Below are 27,306 nucleotides of genomic sequence, written 5' to 3'. Positions count from 1 at the left end.
AGCCCAGCGGCCGCAGAGGCGGGTCCCTGTGGTGCCAGCAGAGCCAATCAGCTGGCTGGTTGTGAAGATTGACACCTGGATAAGCCACTCAAGAAGAGTTGCACACGCCTCTGCGGAAAAGCGAGTTTAAAAACGAGCAAACCCGAGCCGCGCGAAGCTCTCTTGGCTTTCGCCATTTGAGCGCTTGCCTGGCTGGGCTAGGCTGGGCCGCGCCGGGCACTGCTGTGGCGCTGGCCCCTTCCCGGGAAGCCCGCCGGGCCCTGTGCCAGTGAGGCAGCTGGGGCCTCTTTCCGGCAGAGCCTGTTGGTCCTTTTTTGCCGGGGGCTTCGCCAGGCTGTGCCGCTGGGGACCGTCCCAAGGCTGGGTGCAACCATGAGACCAGGACCAGCGCTGGGAGTGACCCCACAGTTGGCACTGGGTGCAGCCCCAAGGCCAGGAGAGCCAGGGAGTGGCCACTGTCAGCCCGAAACGGGAGCAGCCACATGGCCGGGACTGCGCGGCCAAAATCGGCACGACCAGGACAGCAGAGCATGGCCGTGGCTCCTCAGCATGGCTCGCAATGAACTTTGTTTTTTTAGCCAGCCATGCTGTGGACAGAAGGACAAAAATGGCAGCAGCAGCTTTTCCTGGTTTTGGTGCTCCGTGTGAAGAAAAGCACTGAGTAGAGCCAGCGGCCAGCACAGCTCGCACAGCGTCGGCAGAGACCACATAATCAGCATTGAGAGGCACAGTGAGCGATCTCTCTGATGTAGGGCCTGGATGAGATCAACCTTTCAGCACTGCAGAGCTCTAGAAAAACTGTTTCAATTGATTAAGCATGAGAACTGATGAACCTACAAACTCCAGTTCTCTCCCAAATCAGTAAAAGGAAAAGGTGAAGGCACGTAGAGAAAACAACATGGGACACTGAGGTCAGTGAAGGAGTCACTGAAACTCTAGATGGGAGAGGATTGAGGAGACGCCTTAGTTTTGGGCTGAAATTCTTTTGTAAGGCTATGGTGAAGATATATTTGATATGTCAGACTTTGTTTTTTTCCTGTAATTCATGGAATGCATTGGGGGGAATGTAGCATTCTAACCACAGCCATGAGGAGAAGCATCCGTGTTGAAATAAGCAGATGTTGCAGCTGCTGCGATCCAATGAGAAGCTTGAACAGAGAGAGATGAGAGAGAGGAGAAACCTTGCCCAGGAGCAGAAAGAAGAAAACCTCCATTCCCAGAGATGGACGAAAAGAATTTTTGCTTTTATACTAGAGCAGCTCATCCTTAAAATAATACCCTATAAGTTGACATGGCCCATGAACACACCTGTGGGAAGGCTGCAAGAGATGGGAGGGACTTCATGATTGCAAATTTCCAAGCGGTTGCTATCTATGGAAATTAAAAACCATGAGAGAACTGTTTCTTGTGGAGAAGTCTGCATGGCAAGAGAGACTCCTCTCCCTAAGAGAACTGAAGAAAGACTGTTTTAGAGGTGACAAACTGACTGAAAGTCCCAAATTTCGTCTCTTTACATTTTCAGTGGGAAAGAAAAGAGGATGTTGGGAGAGGAGGAGTGTTCTGAAGTATTCTCATTTTCTTTTTATATTTTTCTTTTGATTCTGGTAATAAAGTTTTCTTTATACCCTTTAAAGTTTTGAGCCTGTTTTGCCCTGCTCCCAATCCATCTCACAGCAGGAAATGAGTAAATAATTCTAGTGGATGCATTGGTGTTTGGTACTAAACCCACTGTGCCTGGTAACCCAGAACAGGCTCCCATTGCTCTCGAATTGGAGCTCACCCTAGCTGGAAATCCCCTGGGTGCTCTTGCCTCTCAACCAGCTCCCCTGCACTTGTGGTATCTGGCTGCTGCCCCAGGGCCTCAGGCCAGCAGGGCCATGCAGCCTCTCCTGGCAGAGGCTGAGCCTGCCTGGAGGTCTGTCCAACTCTCTGAACACCAGGCCACATGTGATATGGGGTGACCCAAAGCACCAGGGCTGCTCCAGATGCTGAAGTGACTTTTCTTTCACCAGCTGTATGCTGTAACTTCTGCTCCAAGTACAAGCACACCCCTTTCAGTTTTGTATTTCACTGCAGAGAGAGACCCCATCTCTTCCATGCCCCAGTGGGGAGGAAAGTGCAGACCTCTGGGCTGCTTTGGATCTCTAATGTCTCTCTGGCTACAGCATGACATCCAACTCCCTCTGAGCTCTGGCTGAACTCGCCCTTCTAGAACATTGGTGACTGGACTCATACACAGTATTCCTGTTTAGTTTTATTCTTCTTCATATCTTTACAGAAAATGGCACATAAATCACAGATGCTGGATGACTAGAAGTTGTTACAGCTCCATATCTCAAACACCTCAATACTGAATTATTTTCTCACTGTATATACATTATTTACACTCCATGGGCTATCATCTAACACGTCAAACGATCGGGGGACAAAGACAAACAGGTTGGATGCCTGGGCTTAACCTCTGATGGAAGAGAAACAGTAGCTCTGGGGAAAGGGTGCTCACAGCTGAAAGCAGGACAGAAAGGGTCACCTGGAAATCACTGTCCTACGGCTTTCAGAGGGGGAATAGTGCTTTACTGGGATGGGAAGGTGATGGTACCATGGAGTGAGTTTGGCTATGTGGGTCTGCATGTGCTCCTGTGGGATGTATGTACACGTTACAGGGTGTGTCAGGCTGGATGTGCATGGCTGTCATTCCCTTTAACACTCAGAGGGTGCACTGGACAAATTTAATTCAATAAATACATTAGGTGGATGTTGTTGTCTCACCTGGAATAATGTATTCAATAAATAAATTCACCATTCATCCCCTCTGCAGGGGTGTAGGGTTTTGGTGTTTGGTGCAGAGTCAGACCCAGCCCTGCAGGACCCAGTGAAATGGGCTGGGATCAGCTCAGGGTGCCAGGTGGGACCAGGGTGTCCTGCCTGTGGGCTAAACCTGCCTCTCCCTGCCAAAGAGAGGCAAACCATAACTGCTCTTTAACTGCAGTCCCTTCCCTGCAGACCTTAGTGCTGGGCAGGGAGAGACGGGTGGAAGATGCAAACCGCCCTAGATGGATGGTGATCGTTTCATGCAAGCTCTGCCATGGGTTTGTCCTGCTGCAGCCTGGGCCACAGGCAGAGGTGATGGCCAGCAGAAGGTGACGTGTCTGCCTGGGGCACAGTGGGACAGGGCACAAGAGGAAGGGCCTGGGCAGCACTGGGCAGAGCTGTGCACCAAGGAGAGGTGTGGCAGCAGGGAATAGGCTTGCTTCAGGAAGGCCAATGGGGTTTGGGGCTGCAGCAGAAGGAGAAAGCCCCAGAGCCAGGTGTGAGGCTGAAGGGACCAGAGCCTTAGTGTCATTGGTGGCAGTGATGATGTGACACTTCCCAGTTCCCCAAAAGGAAGGGGTGGGGGGTGAGGAAGGCCTGGTGGGGTGGAGGAGCGAGGGGCAGGGGTATGCTCAAGGGGAGCAGGCGGTGGGCACCCCTGCCAGGCAGCCCCAAACACAGAGACCAGGGCCCCTCTCCCTGGCAGGGGTGGCCAGGGATGCCTGGCAGTCCAAGGGGGAACATGGCCCCCAGAGGACACAATGTCTGTCGGGGCTGGCTTCTGCCACCTCTGTTGCCCCTAGATCAGCTTCTCCTCCTTCTGCGATGAGTTCAGCTTCTCCGTCTGTCTCTCATCCTCTGCCACGGCCGCCTCCTCCCCTGTCTCTGGCTTCCTGCCTGGGGCTGGGCTGTCCCCGGCAATGGTCCCCAGGACTTTGGTGCTGTGCTCCTGAGCTTTGGCCCTGAGGGCAGCAATGCTGTTTTCTCTCAGTTCCTCCTGGGAAATGGTGGTTTTGGGATCAGGACCCCTTTCTTCCTTGTCACCTTTGTCAAGCTTGGGCAGGGCCTGGCGCTCCACCTCTGTCTTCCTCCCCGCCTCAGCCGCTGCCTCCAGAGACTTTTTGTGCATCCCTAAAAAGAATTGTTGGTATTCGGGTTTAGAAAAGCGCCTGGGCATGGGAAAGCCATCTTGAACTGAAAACAGCAAAGATAAAGAGAGGCCAGAATTAAGGAAAAGCAGAAACCCTTGCTTCACACAGCAGTCATGGCGAGCCACTCGCTCTGGCCCCCGCACAAGGGCAGCCCAGCATCTGTGGACTGTGGCTGGTCCCAAAGGTCTATAATTACTCTCCCCTTCATTTCTCTCTGTGAACCTGAAGCTAACTTGTTCCTGCATGGAGATGAGGGTCTCAGACAGCAGCATAGCTGCCTGAGCTTCACCGAGGTTGGGGAGGGAGATCCCTCATTAGGAGGGATATTTTTATTTCTGTATCAAACCACAAACACCCTTCTGCCTCTCTCTGTTTCACGGGGACAGAAGGACAGGACAGCCCATTGTCAAGATGCCAGGTACTAGTTTTGGGGCAGAACCAGCCTGGAAGGTCAGAAAGATGGAAGCAAAGAGCAGGAGTGTGACAGCGTAGCTGCTACTTCCATGTCTGCACAGAAAACCAAGCGAAACTTGGGCAAAGACAGAGCATTTGGGAGTCTTAGCACCCTATCCAACATCACAGGGCTGGAGGAGTGAGACTGGGATGACCTCCTGCCTTGGGCAAGGATTGGAGCCCCTGCTCCAGAGCTGGGCATGAAATATGCTTGAGCCACGGGAAGGGAAGGGAAGGGAAGGGAAGGGAAGGGAAGGGAAGGGAAGGGAAGGGAAGGGAAGGGAAGGGAAGGGAAGGGAAGGGAAGGGAAGGGAAGGGAAGGGAAGGGAAGGGAAGGGAAGGGAAGGGAAGGGAAGGGAAGGGAAGGGAAGGGAAGGGAAGGGAAGGGAAGGTCAGCACCAGCCTGAGTGTGTGGGCAAATTTGTTTCCAGCCAGATTCTGGAGGTCATGATCCAAGGTCCAGCAGAAATTTGGTGGAACTCTATTGACAAGGGTCATTGGCAGGTGGAGGCATTGAGGGTGGCAGGATGGGGGGACCTTGCCCTGCTGCCCCTCACCTATTTTCAACACGACTCTGATTTCTTCCCTGCATCCCCCTGTCTCTACCCATTTGCTATCCCCCATGAAGTTGGCTGGTCTCTTACCCAGGAGCCAAGGGGCACAGGACTCCATGATGCCATCCTTGGCAGACTTGAGGATGGACTCAGGCAGCGGGATGGAGTGACGCACCATGGCACCGTAGAGCCCGTACTCAGCCATCACACTGCTCCTGCCCCAGCACTTCTCCCTCTTCCGCCATTTGGCCCGGCGGTTCTGGAACCAAACCTGGAGCGAGCAACAAGGAGGGACACAGGTTTTGTGCATGGAGAAGGTGTGCCAGGCCCTTTCCCACATGGGAACATGCACGTACTTCTGCAGCATGATGAAAGCAGGTGGGTGGATGTTTATCCCAAAGGCAATACAACCTCTGCCACCATGCAACAGACATTGGGTATCTCTCCCTCCCTCCCTTGAAGGAGTGGAGAGGGCCAAGTGTGAAAGCAGGTCCCATCCCTCTCCACAGGATGTAATTAATTTGCCATTGCAACGTCTTTTTTCTAGTGGCTTTTGGCTCTCGTGCCTGGGATTTTCTTTTATTATTTGCTGTGTGTCTGAGCAGCGATACAGGGCTGCAGGCAGTGGTGCCTGCAGGGAGGGCTGGGATGGGGGCGGATGCTCGAAAGAAGGGGGAAGCTGCTCTGTGCGCTTTGCCCTGAATTCCCAGTTTGAAAAACCCCTCATCTTCTCAGAAAATTGGCAGAATAATCTCTGAGCTGTGACCTGGGGGGCAGTGAGCAGAGAGGCAGGCAGCAATGGCAGGGAGGGGGTGATACTCGCAGAAATCTATTAGTGCTCTCTCTCCGATTTCCATTCCTCTTGTCTCCCTCACCCTCCTCCCTCCCCGGCTCCCCTCCCTTCTCCCCCCCTGCGCAGAGGCATCAGCTTTAGATGAAAAATTGCTTGAGGTCTATTCAGAAGGAGGCAAAGGAAGAGTCAGCCCCAGGGGCAGCCCAGGCCTGATTGAAAAATAAGTTAATTTCAGTTTGAATCGATGGGCCTCAGGCACTGAAATATCACGGGAAATTAAAGCAGCTGGTCCCCGGGGAACCACGCCATTGACCTGCGCTAATTAATGCCATGGAGTTACCAGGCCCCTCTCCGAGAGGCAGTCCCTCCCTCCCGGTGGACACCCCAAACACCTCCTCATTTAACTAATTAGACTCACAGAAAATTGGGTGTTAATTTGTTTAGGATTTTTTTTTTCTTTTCTATTTTTTCCCTCCCTTTCCCGGAAAGTACACGGCGGAATGGAAATGAATGTCGGGGTCTCGCTGGCAGATGGATGCTCGGGGTCACTCCGCAATCTTCTCCGACTTGATTGCTTGATTAGGTCGTTAGCACATTAAAAAAAAAAATTGCTTGCCGTCTGGCGCTGGCCTGATGAGTGGGATGAGGCGGGAATCGCCTGGGTAATTTATCTTTTTATACTGCAAAGAATTTGATTTCAATCTGCAGATATATGGAGGTGCCTTTGACACCTGTTTAACATTACAGAGCTGACAGCTTAACCCTCTCTTGTCCCCACTACTCGCAGCTGTGGGGGACTCAAGCTGCAGTGGGGGGCACCGGGGTTCTGTGCCAGTCCCCCAGCTCTGCCATGGGGACCATAACACTGATGCCACTGAGTGATGTCCTGGTCTCAGGTGGCAAGGCAATATCATCTCTTCTACCAGTGCAGAGGAGAACTGCCCAGCACTGAAACCTTATGGTAGGGACAGAGCTGCAGGGTGGGCAGGTGGGTGGCTTGCTAGCACGGATGACAGCCACTGCTGGCCATTCCCAGGAGCCCAGCCAGCCTGCTCCCCCAGACAGCTCTGTGGAATGGGTGGGTGGTGGTTCCACTGGCTGTGATCTCAGCTTCTCCCAGCAGAAGACACTCTGTGCATGTCAGAGAGGATTTTACCAGGCAAAAGGGGGCTTCACCACATGTCACCTCCTCTGCATGATGAACGGTGTGATTTACGCTTTCATACTGCCACTCTGTAACCCCTGGACCGGGGAGGGTTGCAAATCCTCCAGGGCCTAAGCAAAGACCCCAGGAATGCAGAGCTTCCTCTCTTCTCCCTCTCCTCCATGCCTGTGTGAAACATGGGTTTGCTTGGCTGTGCAGCCAGCAGGACGCTGGCAGAGGGTCTGCAATCCTCCCATTCCCAGAGCACAGGGTGCAGAGCTGCAGGGGCCTCTTTACCGATGCTTTTACCACTTGCCCTTTCTCTACCCTCCTACCCTGATGCCTCTATCATATTCCTGCCTGCCTCAAGCTCCTCTTCCTTTTCCCTGGCTGGGTCTCAGCCTGGCCCAGCACTGCCCACTGCCACAAACCCTGCTACCCTGGAGCATCCCCTTTTCCATGGCAGTGTTTTAAACCTGCTACCCTGGAGCATCCCCTTTTCCATGGCAGTGTTTTAAACCTGCTACCCTGGAGCATCCCCTTTTCCATGGCGGTGGAAATGCTGGAGGCAGCAGAAGCTTTGCCAGCTGGCAGCCCAATTTTGACTAGAGCTGGTAGAAAATCTTCAATCAAAAAATGCTGATTCAATCACACAGGAAAAACTGTGTCCAGCCAGTGGAAGTGTAATCAAAATTATCTATAGCTTTCTTCTGAATGCTGTATTTTAATCTCAGCTGCCTAAGACATGCAAAATCTATGCATTAAAGCCAAATGAGAAAATCAAAATTGCATCAACATCTCAGTAAGATCATTCTGAGGTTTCCAAAACTAATTTTTGTTATTTGATGGGAATTTCCTCCAGGTTTTGATTAGGAAAAATGAAAGTTTGAAATCCCAGAATGTTTAGCAGAGCAGAAATCAGGAAGACTGACAATCTAGGTTTAATACTAGGAACCATATCTTCATCTGAGTCATGAAGTGAAACCAGTGGTGCTCAATACTGTGTATTGCTGGGATCAGATCCCAGTCAAGCATCTCTGTCACAAGCTCATTCTGAGGAACATTGAGTGACGAGCTCCAGCATGACACTGGCAGTCCTCATGCCATTTCAAATCGGCAGGATTGTCCCCTGTGTCCTGTTTCCATGATTTTGTCCTCATTCAGATGGCTCCATCAGTGGGGCTTTCATTTACAAGAAGATCTCAGTGATTTCTTCAAATTTATCAATGTGCTGCCAAAATTTTCACATGCCTTGATTCTGAGCTGAATTACACAGTGATTTAGTAACTCAGAGCTATTTTCAGCTGTGTTGGCACATCAGGCACAACATCCAAATATGCAGTTATTTAGTATTGGCCCCTCACTTTTCCAGGAGAGGGTTTCCCCCTTAGACTTTATTGACCTTACACATCTCTTGTGGTTTTGGCATTCTTTGGCTGCTTATTGTTCTTTCTTGGATATATCTACTCTACAGCTTCCTCTGACTGTGTAAGATTTGGTCTGCCTCCAACAATGTCTAGGTTTGTCCACATTTCCTCTTTCCCCTTCCCACCCTGAGGATTGGCTCAGCTTTGTGAAATGCTTTACTGGCCTTGCTCTGTACCCTGCACCTTCCTTCTCACTTGTTCTCATCTGGGTCTCTGTTGCACAGCCCAGGCTATGGTGAAAGGACTGTGCTTCTGCTTCCACACCTCATGGGCAGTGGTGAAACCTTCTGATTGATTTTAGATTGAAGTATGTCACATGTTTGTGCAAAGCTGCCACAATGTGATGTGCAGAGGTGTCTTTTGGACCAATGTGTTACACCCCAAAAAGTTTCACACCTCTATTTTCACACAAACACCCTTTGTGAAATCTGGCAAACAGCTCCAGGAAGCCTGTTCTCCAAAAGTGAACAATGGAGAAAAATGCACAGGTTTGTCTTGCAGTAGTATTGCGAAAAGTAGGAATGTTTCTGACTTAAATCATCACCTAACACTCACCTCCAGTGCCCACTGCCCAAAGCAATAAAAGTTCAGGCACTCTGTACTTGACTATAGAGTTGCAAGGGTTTTGGAGTGGGAATTTTGGAGTCAAGACTGGCAAGGATAATCTCAACAGTTTCCTCCTCTGAATCACAGATGACAACTGATACTTCTCCAGATTATTGATGATGCAGAAGAGCAAATTGGAGGAGGAGAAATCTCTCATTTTGCAAGGGGACATAATACTTGACACATCCTTGTTATCCACATTCATCATATTAGTTTGTTTACCAAATCAGTGTCTGAAACATTGTCTGCTGAAGAGAGAAATCTCCCTGAGGTTAGCCATAATTCAGAAATCTGAATTAGTGAAGGGATATTTTAAAACATCTGTGGAATTCCTGTGTATTGTTTCTGGTTTTTTCAACCTAAAATTTTCCACTGGTAACACTCATTTTCTTGGCAGCTACTTTCCAAGCTAGGGTAAAAAGACAGGAGAATTTATATTGTGTCACAGGGCTTGCAAGGGTTGCAGGATGAAGAGAGAGGCGAGAATGTTGACCTCATGTTCAGAAGGCTTGATTTATTATTTTATGATATATATTACATTATTACTATGCTAAAAGAAATAGAAGGAAAAGTTCTCAGAAGGCTAGCTAAGCTAAGAATAGAAAAGGAATGAATAACAAAGGGCTGTGTCTCAGCAGAGAGTGAGACCCAGCTCTGCCGTGAGTGGTCAGTAAATCCAAACATCCACCCGAGACCAATCATGGAATCACCTGTTGCATTCCACAGCAGCAGATAACCATTGTTTACATTTTGTTGCTGAGGCCACAGCTTCTCAGAAGGGGGAAAAAATCCTAAAGAAAGGATTTTTATGAAAAGATGTCTGTGACAATATTGGAATTTTTTTTTCTTATCAGTATAAATATATATATCTTTTCCCTGCCCAAGCATTCCTCATCTATTAAAGGAAAATTCCAGGCTTGAGAATTGTGAAATTTTGCTTCAACCGAGGTCTCGTCCTGCCTGTGACGGAGCATTCCAAGAGGGCGTTTCAAGGAGCGCGGTTTGTGGAGCACAAGCCCGGAGCAGCACAAGCCGAGTGTCCGCTAGATGGCCACAGGCAGGGCCCGCCGCGCCCGCGGACACACGGACACGGACACACGGACACGGACACACGGACACACGGACACACGGACACGGACACACGGACACACGGACACATGGACACACGGACACACGGACACACGGACACACGGACATGGACACACGGACACGGACACACGGACACACGGACACGGACACACGGACACACGGACACATGGACACACGGACACACGGACACGGACACACGGATACACGGACACGGACACACGGACACACGGACACACGGATACACGGACACGGACACACGGACACGGACACACGGACACACGGACACGGACACACGGACACCGCGTGCCTGTGCCGGGCTGCAGGAGCAGCTGCGCACAGCTGTGGCAAACAGCCCCGAAGGAAGGAAGGAAGGAAGGAAGGGAGGGCAGAGCCCCAATGCCCCGTAAGGCGCTGGGAGCGGTGCCCAGTGCCCGGTGTGCCCTCTCTTTGTCCGGCACTTCCCTGCCCGAGGCGCTCCGGGGCATCGAGCCAACACCTCCGGGATCTGCCCTCCCCGGCCGGGGCTGTTGGTACCTCAGTGCCCAGCTTCTCCTGACAAATACACCTCTCCCTTTCTACCCTGACCAACCCAAGACTTAACAATGATAGTGCTCAAAATTAAAATCTCCTCTGGTAAAACAGTGATGTCCTCACCCTCATATCAGACAGGACCTGTAGCCCTGGCTGGGTTCAGTCTGAAGATGTGAACACTGCAGAGAATGGCCTCATATCTTGCTTGGAGCACGTCCCCACCAATACCAGGGCTGTGTAACAGACTGCCATGAGAGCATGAGCTCTGACTGTGCCCTGGGGCTTCCTCCAATCCCTCTGTTTTAGCAATCACTACAGAAAAGCCTCCTGACTGCTGGTGGAGACTGCAGCACCTGTGTAAGCCTGGAAACAGTTTATTGCTGTCTTTTCAAATGTAACGTCAAAGTTATTGGTACTGTTTATGGTGACATCACTTTCTATGGCAGGTGTAAAGTGGTTATGAAGTTAAATGAGAGCAGTAAAGGTTGCACATGGGCTGCATGGCTGATCAAAGGACGCATCATCCCTCCTCTTGCTAAACACTGAGAAAGAGCTTGCTGAATTCACTTTAGAAAGGACTATTCCTATACATAACATAGCAAGAGCCCTTCTGATAAAAGCTGGAGTTGTGTCCAACCCACTTGGCTAACAGGTCCAACCAGAGGTACAAGATGAGCTGTGATACAGTGCTCATCCCTCTTGAGTGAAGACACAATGATGCATCATGCTTGGGTCCCCTCTAAGCTAAAAGAGTAACAGGGCACTCATTGAATATGGGCTTAATGAGCACACAGCAAAAATGTGCATGGTATTACCATGCCACCAGTCCTACAGGCTACTCCTGTCTCTGAATCCTGCTCTTAAAAGCACTACATGGGCCAAGAATAACTGTTTGTTGCAATTTATCTGACTTATGCAACCAAAGCTATAAAATCCCTCTTCACTAGGAAACGTCTTAAACTGTGTTCCTTTGGTAAATCTGGGGTTTTCACCTGGCCTCACGGGCAACATTTTTTCACTTCCTGTAACCTTTCAAAGGCAAAGAGCTTCATTTGCTGCAGGGATCCCATCTTCCCCAAAGGAAAACGAGTGTGCACACGACGTGCAGGGTCAGCATGGTGAGATCAGTGGTTCAGCACACACTCAGTCTGTGTGTGCATCACATCTGCACAGCAAATGCATCTCTGAGACACTGACTTCACCACGGCCACACTGTGATTCCAGCTGACCAGTAGCTTCGCTGGCACTACAGAATAGGCTCCCATATGCTGGGACCTGGCAGATCAACACCCAAATTCCTCTTTTCCTAACATGCTGAGTGAAAAACAAGAAAAACATCAGGGTCATAGAAGCATGATAGTCACAAGAAAGCTGACAAGAGTGCAGTCATCATCCTAATCCACAGAAACCCAGGGAGACATTTGTCATTGTCACAAACGGTGATAGTGCACATCCATCCTTTAGGTGATCACAGTACCTGACTCCATTAACCAAGCTGCTATCCTGCCTGAATTATTTCATTTTGCCTTCTTTTCCCCCACTAACACTGCTCTGCAGGTCCTCTAGCACAGAGAAAACCTTAGCATAGATCTTCATAAACACCTGTAAGTAATGCACTCTGTAATCGTGCAGGGACACACCACATTATCACTTTCATGCTAGAGAAGGTGAGCCAGGACAGCCAGAGGAGAAATGTCACATCCCCCTCACAATGCCTTTCAATGGGCCCTGAAATCAGACCATGGGATGCCAGCATTCCCCTGAGGCTGTGGAGCACTGCCTGTGCTCTGGGACTGCCCCCTGCATGCCAGCAGCAGCTCCCTGGTGCCCTGCCCAGACCCTGAGCAAGGGGCAAAGGTGCTCTCTGACCTGCTCCAGAAAAACACACAGGCACCAGAGGCTGTGCACCAGCAAGAGATGATGTCTGCAGTACTGCTGTGCCCACTACTCCCTGAGACAGGGCTCAAGCCTCACAGGCATGGGGACAGTCTGCAAAGTCCCCAAGCACCCTTGAACATTAGCTGGAAGATATCTATACAAACAGGACATTTTGTAAAATGCTGTAAGATGTAATCAGTTTCTGTGCACCAGCTTGGGGGGGCCTTCAGCACTCTACTCCTACCATGTGTCTGCTCCTGGCTCTACTGTTCCTCAGCTCTGTGTATCCTTAACCTTTGTTGGGTAATTCACAACTCCAGGGGTTTTCACATGACAATCTTCCAGCTGCAGAACTGATTCTGCAGGCACTGGCTGCTGCTGTGCCACTGACACCTGCAGCCAACACTTGGGCACAGCATAGCTGATGGTGTGACCTGCAGAGCTGGTGACATGCAGGCTGGCCAGGAACGCTGCTCACACCAGGACAGCACAGTCCCAGGTGTCTCCCTTAGCTGTCACTTAGACTCTGAGCCTTGATCTCAGTCATGGTCATCATATAAGCTGAAGAAGTTGATCCAGTGAAATAACAAATGGCAGTGGTTGTCGTGACAGTGATGGGGCACTCTGAGTTGGAAGGCTGGCAGTGAAGGGACCCAGAGATGTCAGAAAGATGTGATGGACATCAAGCAAGTTGTCTTGGAATGGACATCACTGGCACGTCTGGCTATGACAGGAATTCCTCATGCATGTTCACATGGATGGGATGGCTAGATCCTCCCAAGAATTTTTTTCTCAAGGACACTCACAGCTCAGCCCTCCCTCTGGACGAGCCAAGCAGTGTCTTTAGAAAGGAAAGGGTAGCACAATGAAATTGTGCTGCCATGTGGGTCCCCAAGCTGCAGGTGACCCAGGCTGGTGGGCAGCCTGTCTGTGCTGGCCTGCCCGAGCAGCACAGGCAGGGGCTGACCTGGCCTGGCCAGGGGCTGCTGCTCGTCCACCTTGGAGCAGGTCAGCCACAGCAGCCAGGCACAAGTCAGTCACCAGGGAAGGAACTTAACCCCTATGGTTGTGAGTGTGCAACATGCATGGCATGAGCGTTTATGTAACTCACAGAAAGGCAACCAGTGCTTGGCTTGCATTCCCCTGCTACAATTTTGAGGAGAAGGCTGCAGCTGAGAGCTCTAATAACTGTGGGAGCCATAGTTTCAGCTCTGCCTTTGCTCAGACATTTGGGACCCTACCAGCTACCTGCTGAGAGAGAAAGTAGGGAGCAAATGCTCCTCACACTGGGCAGGTCCTAAACTGAACACCTCTCACTGCTCCTCCCAGGACAGTAACACTCAGGGTAGACAGAAGAGCACCCAATGCTTTTCACAGCCTCCAATAAAGCACCCTCTGGAAATCATCTTTGTCGTAAGATACTGCAGAAACAGTTTGTTTCAGTGCTCAGTTCCTCTTTTCTGCTCCACAGAAGGACCTGCAGCCTCATGCACATGGAGATTGAGGCTCTTGGTGTGTCTGCTGAGGACTGGACTGCTCTGCAGTGCCTGGGCAAAACCCAGCTCACAGAAAACCCACAGAGAAGGGCAATGAAAAGGAGAGCAGGTTTGTGCTTCCAGAGAAGAATCAGAAGAACTTGTTGAGATCTATCAGGGTAAAACAAAAACACTACAGAGAGAAATAGATCCATTAAGAAATACAGGGAAGAGTAAATTAACTGAGTGTCTAAAGTGCCTGTGTTATTGAACTGTTAGAAAAATCTCTATTCAAAGCCAGGAAAGTAGGAAAACTTTGTAATAAAGGGTCATTAAAGGAAAACATGAACACAACCATCAGCTGTTTCCTCTGCCCGGTGTCATAAGGCTGGAGAGGAATTAACTACTGGAATTGCTGGGATGACCAATTATTTTTAAAAATCAGACGTGAAAAACTGCAGTGGTATCAGAAGAGAGAAAAGAAAGTTCATAATTAATTAAAGAAGTGAATACAAGTGCTCCCAGCACAGGGATTTGGGATGGTATTTCCAGAAGAGCTAAGTGACCGAGGAACTGCATGCCTAAGCTAACTCAGAGAAGTGTTAGCCTTAAACTACTGTTGTTGAGACCAAGAAAATGGGGGGATGAATGCAGGGAAGAGTTGTCCCAGCCTGGCATCATGCCTGCAGAGCTATTCCTGATTCTCTTGGACATGATGGGGAAGGCCTTTACCAATGCACTCCAGAGAAATGGGCTTCAGGATGCCCATTTTTCCTGCCTATCTTTCCTCTCACAGGGAACTCGTGTGACCCAATGCTTGCAGGTGTCAGATCCTCGCTGAGAGTGTCTCCAAACCATGGAGAGAACAAGCAGAGTAAAGGCCCCTGTTTTCCTCCCAGTTCTGTGCAAAAACATATCAAATTCCCAGTCCCTTATCCTGGGACAGCCATAAACATCTCGTAAGAACAGAGCAGAAGGCAAGAAGAGGCAAGTTTGGTTTTATTTGGTTTTTTGTTTCATTTAGAAAATTGATCAGTGACTAAAGCAACTCAGGGACTGAACATAGAGGGATAAAGCAGTACCTGGGTAAAGAAAATATTCATAACTCTATACCTTCACCTCTCCACCAAAAGGACCTTTTAAAACTGCACCTAGCAGCCCCAGCTGTAGCAGGGTAAAATCCCACAAGATAAGCAGGAATCTACATGGTCTAGCAACAAGCAGGAGAGCCCCCACTTCATTAAGCTAAAGTGTCATTCCCAGCCCTCCATTTTCCTTCTTTTCTCCTACCACATTTTCTTTCTCTGTCCAAAAGCATGTAGTGTAAGACTTTTCAGACAAGAATCCCTTCGGAAAACTTGCCTGGGCCCCTGCTCTTGCCCATCACCCAACCCCTCTGTTTGCAGCTCTGGTAATTAACTTGTAAACGAAGTTCTAGCACATGGGCTGAAAACAGGCCATAGATAAAGGGTAATGAAAACAATCCATTAGAGAAAGGGCCAAATTAAACAACTCTTAATTGAAAAATGGAAATGAATATGAATTTAGATCAACTAAACAAGCATGTTATTGAAGAGGCAGAAAAGTGGATGAACTCCTAACATACCAATTAAAGACATGGAGGCAGAGATGCACCATATGCCATGAGAAAAACTCATAATAATATTCTCAGTGAGCCACTAAGTTTGATTAGTTTTATTACTCTCACTTGTGTACTTTCTACATTTCTAGAAGCATAGGGGAAGTTTATGACACTTATCTGGTATCACAGAGCCATGGCTTGCCCCAGTGCTCATGAGTTATTGGCAAGGGTAGCCAGCGCTAGCTGCTCAACTCTATTTCATTATTAACTCTTTGCAGGGCTCTTAAAATGTATATATTTTGAAACAGTTGGCTCACACAGCAGCAACACTTTGGCTTGTCCTTCACCTTGGTAATCTACCTCCAGCAGCCCTACCCAGTGTGGCATTTCCTTCCAGCCACGTGGTCCCCAGGAATGTGCTGTACAGAGGTACCCCTTGGAGCCCACTGGCACTGTGCCTCATGCTGGCCTTGCTCTGTTCCATGTGGGACAGTCACCCAAAATTTTAACAGAAGTATACAGGTCCTCACTTCTTGGAGAGCTAGTGATAAGCTTAGAAAAGCCACAATCCCACTCTCTGCAGCACTGAGTAATGCTTTGGCTGCATTTCCAGCACACACTCAGCAAAGGTCACCAGCTGCATGGAGCAATCACAGCATTCCATCCTTACACCCTGGGACTCAGACTACACCTCAGCACTCTGCAACCAGCAGGAAAATCTGGCAGGAGGGGGAGAAGCCAGGGCTGCTAAAGCTGCATAAAACTAATTTTTCCTTCATGCTTTCTGTCATGTTTCTTGAGGGGGCTCCTGGGTTCACTCCTGAGCTCACACTCAGTGCAGTACAGGCTCCTCAGGCCTTGTCAAATTATCTTCATCTCTAAACAGGGAACCGTTTTGCAAAACTGAAGGAAGGTAAGCCTCTGTCCTTGCAAAATACCCTTGGTACTTGCTTCCCTCTAAATGATTACTCCTTCTGATTCCTCCATCCCTGTTCAGCTCCTAAAGGCCTCACAGTGATACTGAAATGTGTTAATCTGGTAGCTAAACCAATACTTTTTCAATTAGAGATTTAATTGACCTTGTTTTGTTTTTAGCCAAAATTGGCCTCTTAGCTGCCTGACAAAGCTTGCTGGATGCACAGACAATCCCCACTCTTCACACAGCACCAGCCTCTTCTTGGGATTCCTTTTGCTTATGTGAGCAATTTCATTTGTCCCAAGAATTGTCATCCAATAATTACCATGCCCCTTTTAACAGCAAGAACTGACAATTTTTAGCAGTTTTATTACCTTTTCTTAATTGATTACTTCCCTTAAAAGGTGACTCTAATGTCCCTACAATAGCAGTCAGGATCTTATTTTTTTGAAGCACTGATTAATCAATTTGTTTGATTAATAGGAGACATACTTTAAGGACAAACATACAAAATCATTTCAATAATCCCCAAATCAAACTGTTACTGAACTTTCATTTTGTAACTACTCAGTTTAAAGTTTGGAACTGTTATGTATGAATAAATTCACTAGGGATAAGTTATCTAAAATCTACATGTTACCATTAAGAGATTTGTTATGAGAAAAAGCAATTTAAGTCAGATGTCACAGTATTTGTCAGCCTCAGGACATTTTTAATACTTCATAATGTTTATTAAGGATATACTTCCCCACAGGAATCTACTTACCTCTCTTGGATTTTACAGAACAGCCTGGGTTTATTCCCATACTGGCACTTCAATTCATATGAATATTCTTTCAAATACATTGATTAATGTGGTCTGTCTTGCAAAATGGCCACAGTGACATCTGATGTGACTTGTGCATAGTATCTCACTATTATAAAAAATTATTTTCCCATGCTGCCCAATGGGAGGATGCTCATTTTCCTTCCAGGAGCGGCCAGCTCAGTGTGGGAGTAAAACACACACAGTGTGTGTCTGCCTTGGGGAAAAAATACACTTTCATATCCTCTTTAAATGGAGGGTTTGAATATTTTTTTCCTATATTCAATGTTCTCTTAAACCAGTAACTTTCTGGCCTCTGATGGCTATTTGTAGTGTTCTGCTGAAGGCTTTATCTGCAAACAGTTCCTATATATCATTCCTTCAATTGCCCTCTTTGAATTTCACTTTCACATCAAATTTCGTAGGTGATTTACTTTCTCTTTGACTAATACCTCCTGAGAAATGATTCCATGAATGAAAATAAGGGGTAGACATCAGTCTTAGGTGAGGATCCAGTGGGAAACCACATGAAATGCTGTAGAAGTCCACAACATATGATGCTCACAATATTAGAAAACACTTTCATTAATGACCTACAGGAGGGAGAGAGCATTGCTGAAAGATGAGAGGAGCCACAAGCTGCAATGAAAATGCAAAACTATAGAGCTCCCTCAGGCAGCTGGAAACTCATGCAAGAAAAAAAAATGTGATGATGTGAAATTATAAATATTATGAAGATGGGAGTAAAGGTTCATTGTAAGCTGTCTCTTCCAAGGAGCATTAAATGATGCCAAGAGATTCAAAGCAAGATCTACTGCACTCAGGCAGTTCTGCTGCACAACCTCTTGCCATGGGATATTAAGAAATTTACATGCATTCAAGATGCCAGGAGACTGACAAAGTGCTCAGTATCACTGGAGAGCTACCCTGTGTGGCACCCGCCTCTCACCACTGTCAGAGCTGGTAGGACTGGTTTTATGCTGGTCAGCCAAAGGTAACAAAATATGAAACCCAGAACACTGAAGGGAAAATCCTGAGCATAAAATAAAATATGTCTAAAAGAAGTTTGAAGCAGCTGAATTAGATAAATGTAAATAAATAAGGAAGCAAGCAGACCAGTGCTAATGCAAGACTATTTTTGCAAAGGCCCCCAAGTCCAGCTGAGCTGCTGTGAGCACACCCAGCATGCAGCTGTAGGCATGGGGTCCCTTACCTCCAGGAAGGCTGACAGACAGGATGGCTTCATGTAAGAACAACCACATGATTAAGAGATGAGCATGTGATTTATGAAGGATAATTTAAGGAAAGATCCTTGCAACTTACTTAAGCAATGATGAAAACCAAAAGTGACCAGGGGAAGAAATATCTTACATTTATTCAAGGAGCATGAACTTTATAACCAAGGGGAAATAATTAGGCTTGTAACAAAAAGGCCCAAAGTTGAAAAGGAATATGAGGTAAAATATCAAGAAGTATGATCAAATTTGGGAATCACCTTGCCATGGCTTGTCACACACAAAAAATATTGACAAGGAGATTTCATAGAATGTGTGGTAAGGGACAGTGGATTGCTGACCTGTTGGAAAGAACAGTGGTGCTCAGGACTCCTCTGCGAGCCTGATGCTCACCCTGGCAATGTGCTCAACAGGTGCTACAGAAATTCTGTTATTTCTCATTATTTCCTCTTTCATGGCCCGCAAAACTGTTATTCACAATCACTTTTTTTCTGGAATACACGTGCCACTAGCTACACCTGATGTTGAGAACAGCCATACCTTGGGGTGCTTCTGCTGCCCAAGGCTAACGTGATCTCAAGAGCAGAGGGGTCACAGTAAGGAGAACTCCTAGGTTAAAAAGCTGCAATACAGGAAGAGTAAGCAGTTGCTCATTAGCCAACTGCAGAATGACATGGCAGACCAGTCAGGGGCAGCTAAGATGCTTTTCCTGCTATTTAATTTCCAAATCAGTTAAAATACTCAGGGTGTTCCAGGTGCTGAGGCCCTACAAGCTGTGTCAGCTCTACACGGTGTGCCACACACCTGGCACAGAGTGAATCTCTCAGCTCTGGCCAGAGAAATGGGGCCCCTGGAATTCAACATACACTGTGCCACTAGAGGAACCTCTTCCTTGGAAAGGTCTTTTATGGGAAATCAAAGGATCTTCTTTCCAGCCCAGCACCAAATTGTGGCTGTGGGCACAATAAACTCCCAACAATCTCTCCTCTCTTGGCCTGATGTCCTACAGGATCACAAGTGGAGAAGTGACCATCTATCCATTTCACTCCTTCTACAGGCAAAGCATCAGGGCTTGTTTCTCAGAGCAAAGTCCTAATGCATCAGGTAGGATTTGAGATGGTGGGCCATTATTTCTGAAGACTGGTGGAAATCCTGTTAGCACACAGGTTATCTACAAGCTGTTAGATCAGCAGGAGTCCTGCCAGGGCAATGGGATAAGAAGCATGAGCTGCTTTTATTAAAATGTTATTTTTGATTGAGCACAAGAATAAGGGTGGTGAGGGGGACTCAGAACAGAGGGGGAAAAGGCTACACCTTTGTTTTGGAGGATCTTCCTGTCCCTGCACTGGGTCCTACCTCAGCAGCTTCCAGCATCAGTGTTATCCTGCTAAGTGCCCTCTGAGCTGCATTCCAAACCCACAAGGGAGCAGCCTCCTGGGCCATCTCTTCAGCAAAGGAAGAGCAGGAGCTCAAGACACAGCTTGGTGGGTGCTGGGCATGCATGAGGGATGAACAGAAGTAGGAACCAGGGAAACCAGGACCCTCCCAACACCACATGGCACATAGGACAATGTCTCTTGTAGAAACTACTGCGCACCAGTCACAGGGGCCAGCCACTGCCACTGTGTGGAGAACCAGGGCAGGTTAACTTCCAGCCAGACCACAACTCCACCTGCTCAAGGCTTGGCCATTACAGTCCTGTGCCTTGTGTAGAAACCCGGTGGGAGCAAGCCATGGGGTAAAGCGAGGCAAAAGGGGCTGCTGGAGCCCACCCTTGTGAACATCAGTTAGCTCTGTCCAGTGTGCCTCCCACACTGGAAACAGCAGCTGTTGAGTCTTCTCCAGCTTTCTGGCTGTCATGCATGCCAAAGGCTGGTCCTGGCCCAGCCCTGCAGCTCAGGCTGCTCCTTCCTGCTGCAGGATTCCCCACACAGCAGTGATATTCCACACCCCCTTGTTCCACCTCCTCACAGTACCATGACAGGACTGACATGCAGCTAAAACCTTAATGTTAAAAGCTGTTACCTTAATAAAATTTAACAGATTAACAAAAAAAAATAACAAAGAATTATCCCCAGATACTTCCAGGGTAACGTCACTTGAGGAGGCAAATCCAGTCAAAGTGCAGACGTAGTGCAAACATCTCGCTGGGACTCACCCATCATTCCCACACTGCATCCTACCCACAGCTGTAGTAGCTGCCCACGCCATCCCTGGGCATCCTTCTGTGGCCAAAGGAGCAGAGATGAGCCCTTTCCCTTCAGGCATGGTCTCTGGGAGGCTCTCTTCTTGCTTTTACCAAGACCTTGAAACACTGTCATCTTTTTTTGCATGCCTGTTGTCCTTCTCTGATTTAAGATTCCCTCTGTTGCACCCCCCAGACCGCTGGAACCACACACCAGGCACAGCACATGTCGACATGCAGACACCAAATACAAATCTGCCAAGAATATCTGATCTGCCTGCCATCAAAAGCAGGAGAGTGGACAGCCTGGGGAAGTTTATTCAGAAAAATGTCAACCTGCCCATGCCACTACCTTTTCTTCATGGGGGGATGAACATGGCTGAGAGCAGCACAATAGGAGGGTCCAAGAGATGTGATTACCTGTATCCTGTCTTCTGGCAACTCTGTTTTCATGGCCAGCATCTCTCTAGCATACACGTCAGGATAGTGGGCCTCATTGAAGGCCTTTTCCAGCTCCTCCAGTTGATAGGATGTGAAGATTGTCCTGAGGGGAGTAAAACTCTTTGATCAAAACACGAGAAGCAGCAAAGATGATGAAGAGTCAGAGAAATGAACACTGAAAACAGTGAAACCTGGGTGACCGGCTAATACATAGCTTTTCCCCACCTCCTGTGTTTCTGTGCACAAAAGGTCAAGTGCCAGGGTGAAAGGAGAACCAGAAAATGCCAGAAGACAGCATTTTTAACAGTTACAAATCACCTTCCCTTTCAGGGACTTGCGTCTGGAGACAGTGCCCCCCCAGCAGCCAGCACCCGCAGCGATGGCAGCTGATCGGACACTCGTGAGGATCATCACATCCTCTGCATCCCGTCTGGAGAGGTGCTGAGCCCTTCCCCAGCTGCTGGTCCTTAGCCTCTTCAGTCTCCAAGAGCAAATAATCCTTCACCTTGAGTCTCAGTCTTTGGACAAATTCTCCAAATGTTTTCTCCACCCTAACCCACCAATTTTCACCAGTTCTTCCCCATGAGAGCCTGGACCAGCTCCCTTCCTTTGCCTCTCCCCTGGCCGCTTCCACTCCAAAATCTCCTTAGCTGCTCCCTGCCAGTTTGCATTACCCCATTATCCTTTAGAAATCCTCCTGGGCTGCCCTGGGCAGGCAGCAGCCCAACCTGCATCACGCAGCCGTTCTCAGTTTGGGACAACCAAATTGAAAAATCAGCAGCTGGAAAGCCGAGACAGATGAAAGCCCTTCCCTAGCAGATGGATGAGAAGTCTCGGACCACTTCCACTCCCTGCGGGTTAAAACTCCCACCCTTCAACTCCTCCGGTACAAAAAGCACAATTTTAGATAAAAGCTAAAAATACTGCAATGGCAAAAAAACCCCAAAACCCTAAACAACAAACAAACAAAAAACCCCAACCAACCAAAAACCAAAACCAAAACCAAACAAAAAAACTCAACCAAAAAACCAAATCAAACAAAAAAACCCTCAACCAAAAAATCAAGTCAAACAAACAAAAAAAAACTCAACCAAAAAACCAAACCAAAATAAAACAATCCTAAACCAAACAACGAATTGCAGCCCTTGTGCAAAGTAAATGTGTAAATTTAGCATCAATCGAAAAAACATGTATCTCCCAGAAAGAAAGAGGAAATAGTCATTTTCTAAAATACATCCAAATTTCAGAAAAGCCTTTCAGTTCCAGAGGGCATTAACAGAAAATATCAGAAATATCCTCCGCTATACAAAATGAAAAGGATGCCACCAGATCGATAGTAATGCTAACAAAAGCAGGATGCAAATGCAAGGGACCTGCCTGCGATCAGACCCTTCTTTAAATTCACTTTTAAATCCATTCTCTTTTCAAACAGTTTTTCTTCAACTCTGACAAATCTGTGAACTCTAGGGACAGCAGAGGCACACTGAATCGTGTATTTTCTCTCTCTGCGACCACAGGAAAAATTATTCCAATTTTGATCCAGTTTAGATTTTAAGCATTCCCCTCCATCTTCCTCCCACAAGAGCTCGGAAGCCGGTCCAGCCTCACCGGCGGGAGGGTTTTGCTGGCATTCCGCTGAAGTTTCCCCTTTTTCCTCATGCCCGGGTAGTCCCCGTCCCTTCTGCAATTCCCAACCCACTGCCCATTCGGTGTTTCTATCCTGCAGCTATTTGCAGGCTATTGGCCAGTCATCTTCCAGCCCTTCCTCGGTACAATTAGAGGTCTTAACTGTTTACAACGAAATGTTCAACTACAGACAAATGTTGCAGGTCTGTTTCTGTCTAGAATTGAAAATAAAACAAATCTGAATTTCGTTTCCTATCTCTCATCCAGACCGGGACCTGTGCACCAGTCCCAGCTGTGTTATCGCCCAGCCCCGTCTGGGGTGCAGAGAAAATGAACTCGTTCTTATTCCAGAGTACCCAAAGTCGGAACATTTGCCTGGAGAGGGGTCCGGCTTTGGAAAGCAGCCCTCCAGACCGAGCCTCCTGTTGCACACACAGCAGGATGTCTCCCGGGATAGTCGGTCTCCTTCCACCCCGCATCCTGCTAAGCTTTCACTGGAGCGTCTTTTAATCCACCTTTCCTGCATCGTGGCAGGATTGATTTAATTATTCCTAAATCACCCTCAGTGGATGGTGTTTGGCCTTCCTTTGTCCTGGCGCTCTGGCCGCAGCAATGCCAGAACCCAGCACGGGATTTTTCGTTTCTGTTTATAAAGCGCAAACAAACCAACTCCATTTTAACTGTGGGAGAAGTCAGGCAAAGTCTACTACCCTGACCGTGTTTATAGGAAACCAAATCCTAAAGTGGATCTTCGTTTCCTTAAACAGTTTCCCAGCCTTCTTCAGCTTCTTTGCAGGCTGTCTCTGATTCCCAACTATTTAATCTATTGGCAAAATATTTATTTTTACGTAATAAAATATTTAAATTATTGATAGGAATTCTATCTTGCTGACAGCCAGTATTAAGATTGCTGCATGTGGAGCTGAAAACGGCTTTTATTATTTCTGACAGGTTCATGATTTTCCCTTCCAAACACTGATGATCCGCATTCCACCGCAGCTCCTAGGCTGCACAGGATTGCGACCCGGGATATCTAGACCCGCAGCCAGAAAAAATTAAATAAAATTACACCTGTGGTCGAATCCCCCACTCCCTGTAGGCACTTCCCCGTATCCGATTTATTTTGGACCGGGGAAAAGAATAAGGGGAAGGAGCCGCTGGAGAAGCCGCAGGAGTGCCGGGGCGCTCCGGGACCGGGATGAATGTTTTGCTCCAGGCCGGAGCGGGCCGGGCTCGCCGCTTCCCCGGGGACTGAGGCGACGGGAGCGGGAGGGGTGGCCGCCGCTGTCTTACCTGTGCCGCCTCTTCTTTCGTTTCTTGCTCTGATTTAGGGAGGATTTGGACATTTTTCGGTCGCTGGAGGAGACATCCTCGGAATCTGCGGAAAGACAGGCAGCGGCTGTGGGCCGGAGCTCGCTCCCCGCCAGAGTCCCCCGGGCAGGGCCAGGCCCGCCGGCTCCGCTCCCTCCGCCGGCTCCGGCCGAAGATTTCGTTGCGATCGCGCCGCGGACGGGGCCCGACGCCGGCTGCTCCTCCAGCGCGGCACCGGCGCCGCTCCCGCTCCGCAGCGGGCAGCTCGGGGCGGTTCGCCCCAGCCAGGGAAGGCTCCGGGCCGGGACCGGGCTCTCGCTCTCGCCTCTCTCCACCAGATTCGTTTGCTGAGGCTGCTGTTGCCTCGCTGCCAGCGCGCTGAGCCCGGCGAGCTCAACCAAACCGTAGGAGAACGGGAAAGCTGCAGCCCCCGCTCCGCGCCGGGCAACCGCGACCGCCTGCCCCAGCCCGGGGATCCCGGACTGCGCCCCGGAAACACCGGAGCGGGGAGGGAGAAACGGAGGTTTACGGAGCTACCAAGCAGCAAAAACAAGCCCCGGGAGGAGCTGCTGCCTATCCGCCGCCCCCGGCTCCCCAGGGATGCCACGGCCCGGGGGTGCTGAGGGCAGGACGCCGCCGCCTTTGCCCCGAAGGAGCAACGGGGGACGGATCGGGGACCCGTATTTCGATGCGCGCTCCGGTCCCGCTCCAGCCCACGGCGCCGCGCCACCTGCCCGGGCTCGGTCCCGTGCTGCTCGGCCGGCCGTACTGCGGGCGGGGGCGACGGGCACGGCCCGGGACGGGCGCCGCTGCCGGAGGGAGGCCGGGAATCGCCCCCGGAGCCAGGGTCCGGCGCTGCTGCCTGCCTGCCGCTCTGGGCAGACCCGAAGCGGCCGCGGAACGGGGCCTGTAGGCAGAGTTGTGGGAGGCTGCTGCCGTCTAGGAAAAGGATGCCAAAAGACCCCCAATTATCCGGCAAGACGGGGTCGCGGGGGCCGGTCCGACGGGGCTCTGCGCATCCCTAGGCCGGGCGACCGGGGCCGCGCTATCAGACCGCGGCCGCAGCCCCGGACGGGGGAAAATATGGTCCCGCCCGCCCTTCTCCTCATTCTCGGGATCGAAACGAAATCTCCCTTCCACCGCCGAGCAAGCGGCCTCCCGCCGGGACACGGGGTGCGGGCGGCGGCTGGGTGCGGGCGGCGGTGCTGGCGGGGCGCAGCGGCTCCCCGGGGGCCGGGGCCGTGCCTACCTGAGCTGGCCGTCTGGCTGCTGTCCAGCTGCCCGGGGGCCCGGGCCAGCGGCTGCAGGTGGACGCTCTGGGGGTCGGAGAGCACCTCTAGGAAGGTGGGCTGGGTGTAAAAGCCGGGGATGCCGCTGGCGCCCAGCAGCCCCATGCCCACGCCGCCCACCCCGGCGGGACTGAGCACGGAGCGGGCCGCCAGCAGGTGCCCGGCGGGCAGAGAGTCCAGGGCGGCCCGAGGGTGCGACGGCGGCTCCTTGTTCAAGCCCAGGATCTCCTGGATGCCGAAGCCGGTGCAGCGGGGAGGGGTGGGCCCCGAGTTGGACTTGACCCCAGCCGCCGGGGGCGGCGGAGGCAGCGGCGGGGCGGCGGGGGCGGCGGCCGCGCCGTCGGGCTTGGGCTTGCCGGGCAGGCTGGGGGCCAGCGCCGCGCCCGCTTTGCCCGTCATGCTGCGGCCAGCGGTCCCTGGTGCCCGCTCCGGGAATGCCTGGGAGCCCCCGGCTCAGGCCCCTTTTATCCGCCCAGCCGGGAGCCCGAGCGGGGTCAGAGCCGCGCAGCCAATCACAGGGGCCAGCCGCGATTAGGGATGCCAAAAAGCCGCACCGGCGGCGGCGGGGCCGCTGCTCGGCGGGCTGGGGCCGGTGCCCGGCAGCGGACGGGGGCTGCCGCCCGCCCCTGCGCAAAGAGAGGGCGGCCCGGCCCCGCAGGCCCCGGCCCCGCTTCGCCTCCAGCCGTGCTGGGGAGGTGGGGTTAGGAAGGGAGGAAGGGAGGGAGGGAGGGATGGAGGCATCCCTGCTTTCATAAACACGCACGGCGTGGGGCACCGGCCCTGGAGGAGAGATGCGCAAGGCTTACGTGTAGGGAAACCTCTGCCTCTCCTGCTCATCCCATATTCTGAGATAAATAAGAGGTCAGAAGAGAAATTAGGCCCCACGCAGGTGAGCTAAGAATTAAAACTGAGCAATGTTCCTTGAAAAGACTGAGCTGGAAGATTTGACGTTGGAGAAGTGTTCGGCTCCATGCCATCAGAGGAAGTGAAACGGTTGTTCGGACTCTCTAGACTCCCATGCCCACGAGCAGGGTTTCTGAACCACACAGTTTCCTGTTAACTTGCCTTTTTGCATCTGTGGGCAAGACACCACACACCTCATCCCTGCCAGCATTACCCCAGCCAAAGACACTCAACTAAGAGAAACCACAAGGCTTCCCCTGTTCTGCCCATCCCGAGGCAAGGGGAGCCGCCCCAGCACATGTCCTGCGATAGTGGCCAGCAGGGCTCCTGCAGCCTGCTCATGGGCCAGCTGATCAGCGGGATACCACACTGGGGCTGGGACTGTAGCTCCAGGTCAGCATGGAAAATCCATCCTCTGCCTCAGCTTCGAGGAGAAGCAGCTCCCTATTGCTCCCCTTCTCTGTTTTGCAGGCCTCTGGGGCGGTTCATCAGGATAAATGTCACCAGCCTTCCCATGAAGGGAAACCTGTCCCCAGGGGAAACCTGTCCTCCTGGTCTCTGGAGAAGGCTGTCAGGGCCAGGTGCACGTGAAACAAGGGCAGGGACTCTCTCTGAAATTTGTATTATCCATCCAGGATGGCCACAAGTGTTTTGGATAGCCCGAAGGCCATATCCTGCATACTTTGGAAATCCTGGTTTAGAGTCTTGGCCAGCCAAAGAATTGGGGCTGCTGCAGATGCTGAAAATCATGCCTTCCCTGAGCAAACCAAGGGTACCTCCACTGTGATGGCAGGATTGCTGAGACTGTCTCATGTTAGAGCAGAAAGGTAGTCATGTTCCCAGCCATTATTTTAAAGAAATTTATGTCTCCACAAAGATGGAAATGGTTCAGAAGAAGTGAATGAAGACTGCCAGAGCACTGGTGTGGTCAGCTGCTTTCTAAAGGACAGGAAGCTGGGAGCCAAATGCACTAAGAGTCATTGGAGCAGGTTTCCCCCAGCCCTGGCCCCATCTCACTGTACCTGAGCAAGGCAAGCAAAGCAGCCGTGGGCTGTAGCCAGACTCAGCCTTCAGTCCAGATCACCAGACAAGTTGATGGGG

The 27,306-nt window shown here is 50.3% G+C and overlaps 1 protein-coding gene across 1 annotated transcript; it reads right to left on the bottom strand.

Annotated features, from left to right (window-relative positions):
* Positions 1-3,610: 3,610 nt before the first annotated feature.
* On the bottom strand, positions 3,611-25,701 carry VSX2 (visual system homeobox 2). Its single transcript, XM_058807805.1, has 5 exons — positions 25,263-25,701; positions 23,996-24,080; positions 21,056-21,179; positions 5,060-5,240; positions 3,611-3,942 (listed from the first exon to the last, which is right to left on the bottom strand). The coding sequence occupies exons 1-5, from the start codon at positions 25,699-25,701 to the stop codon at positions 3,611-3,613; spliced, it is 1,161 nt and encodes a 386-aa protein (XP_058663788.1).
* Positions 25,702-27,306: the final 1,605 nt, after the last annotated feature.

This window comes from Ammospiza caudacuta, chromosome 6 (genome assembly GCF_027887145.1).
Source record: "Ammospiza caudacuta isolate bAmmCau1 chromosome 6, bAmmCau1.pri, whole genome shotgun sequence".
Lineage (NCBI taxonomy): Eukaryota > Metazoa > Chordata > Aves > Passeriformes > Passerellidae > Ammospiza > Ammospiza caudacuta.
This window is presented reverse-complemented; position numbering and strand designations above follow the sequence as displayed.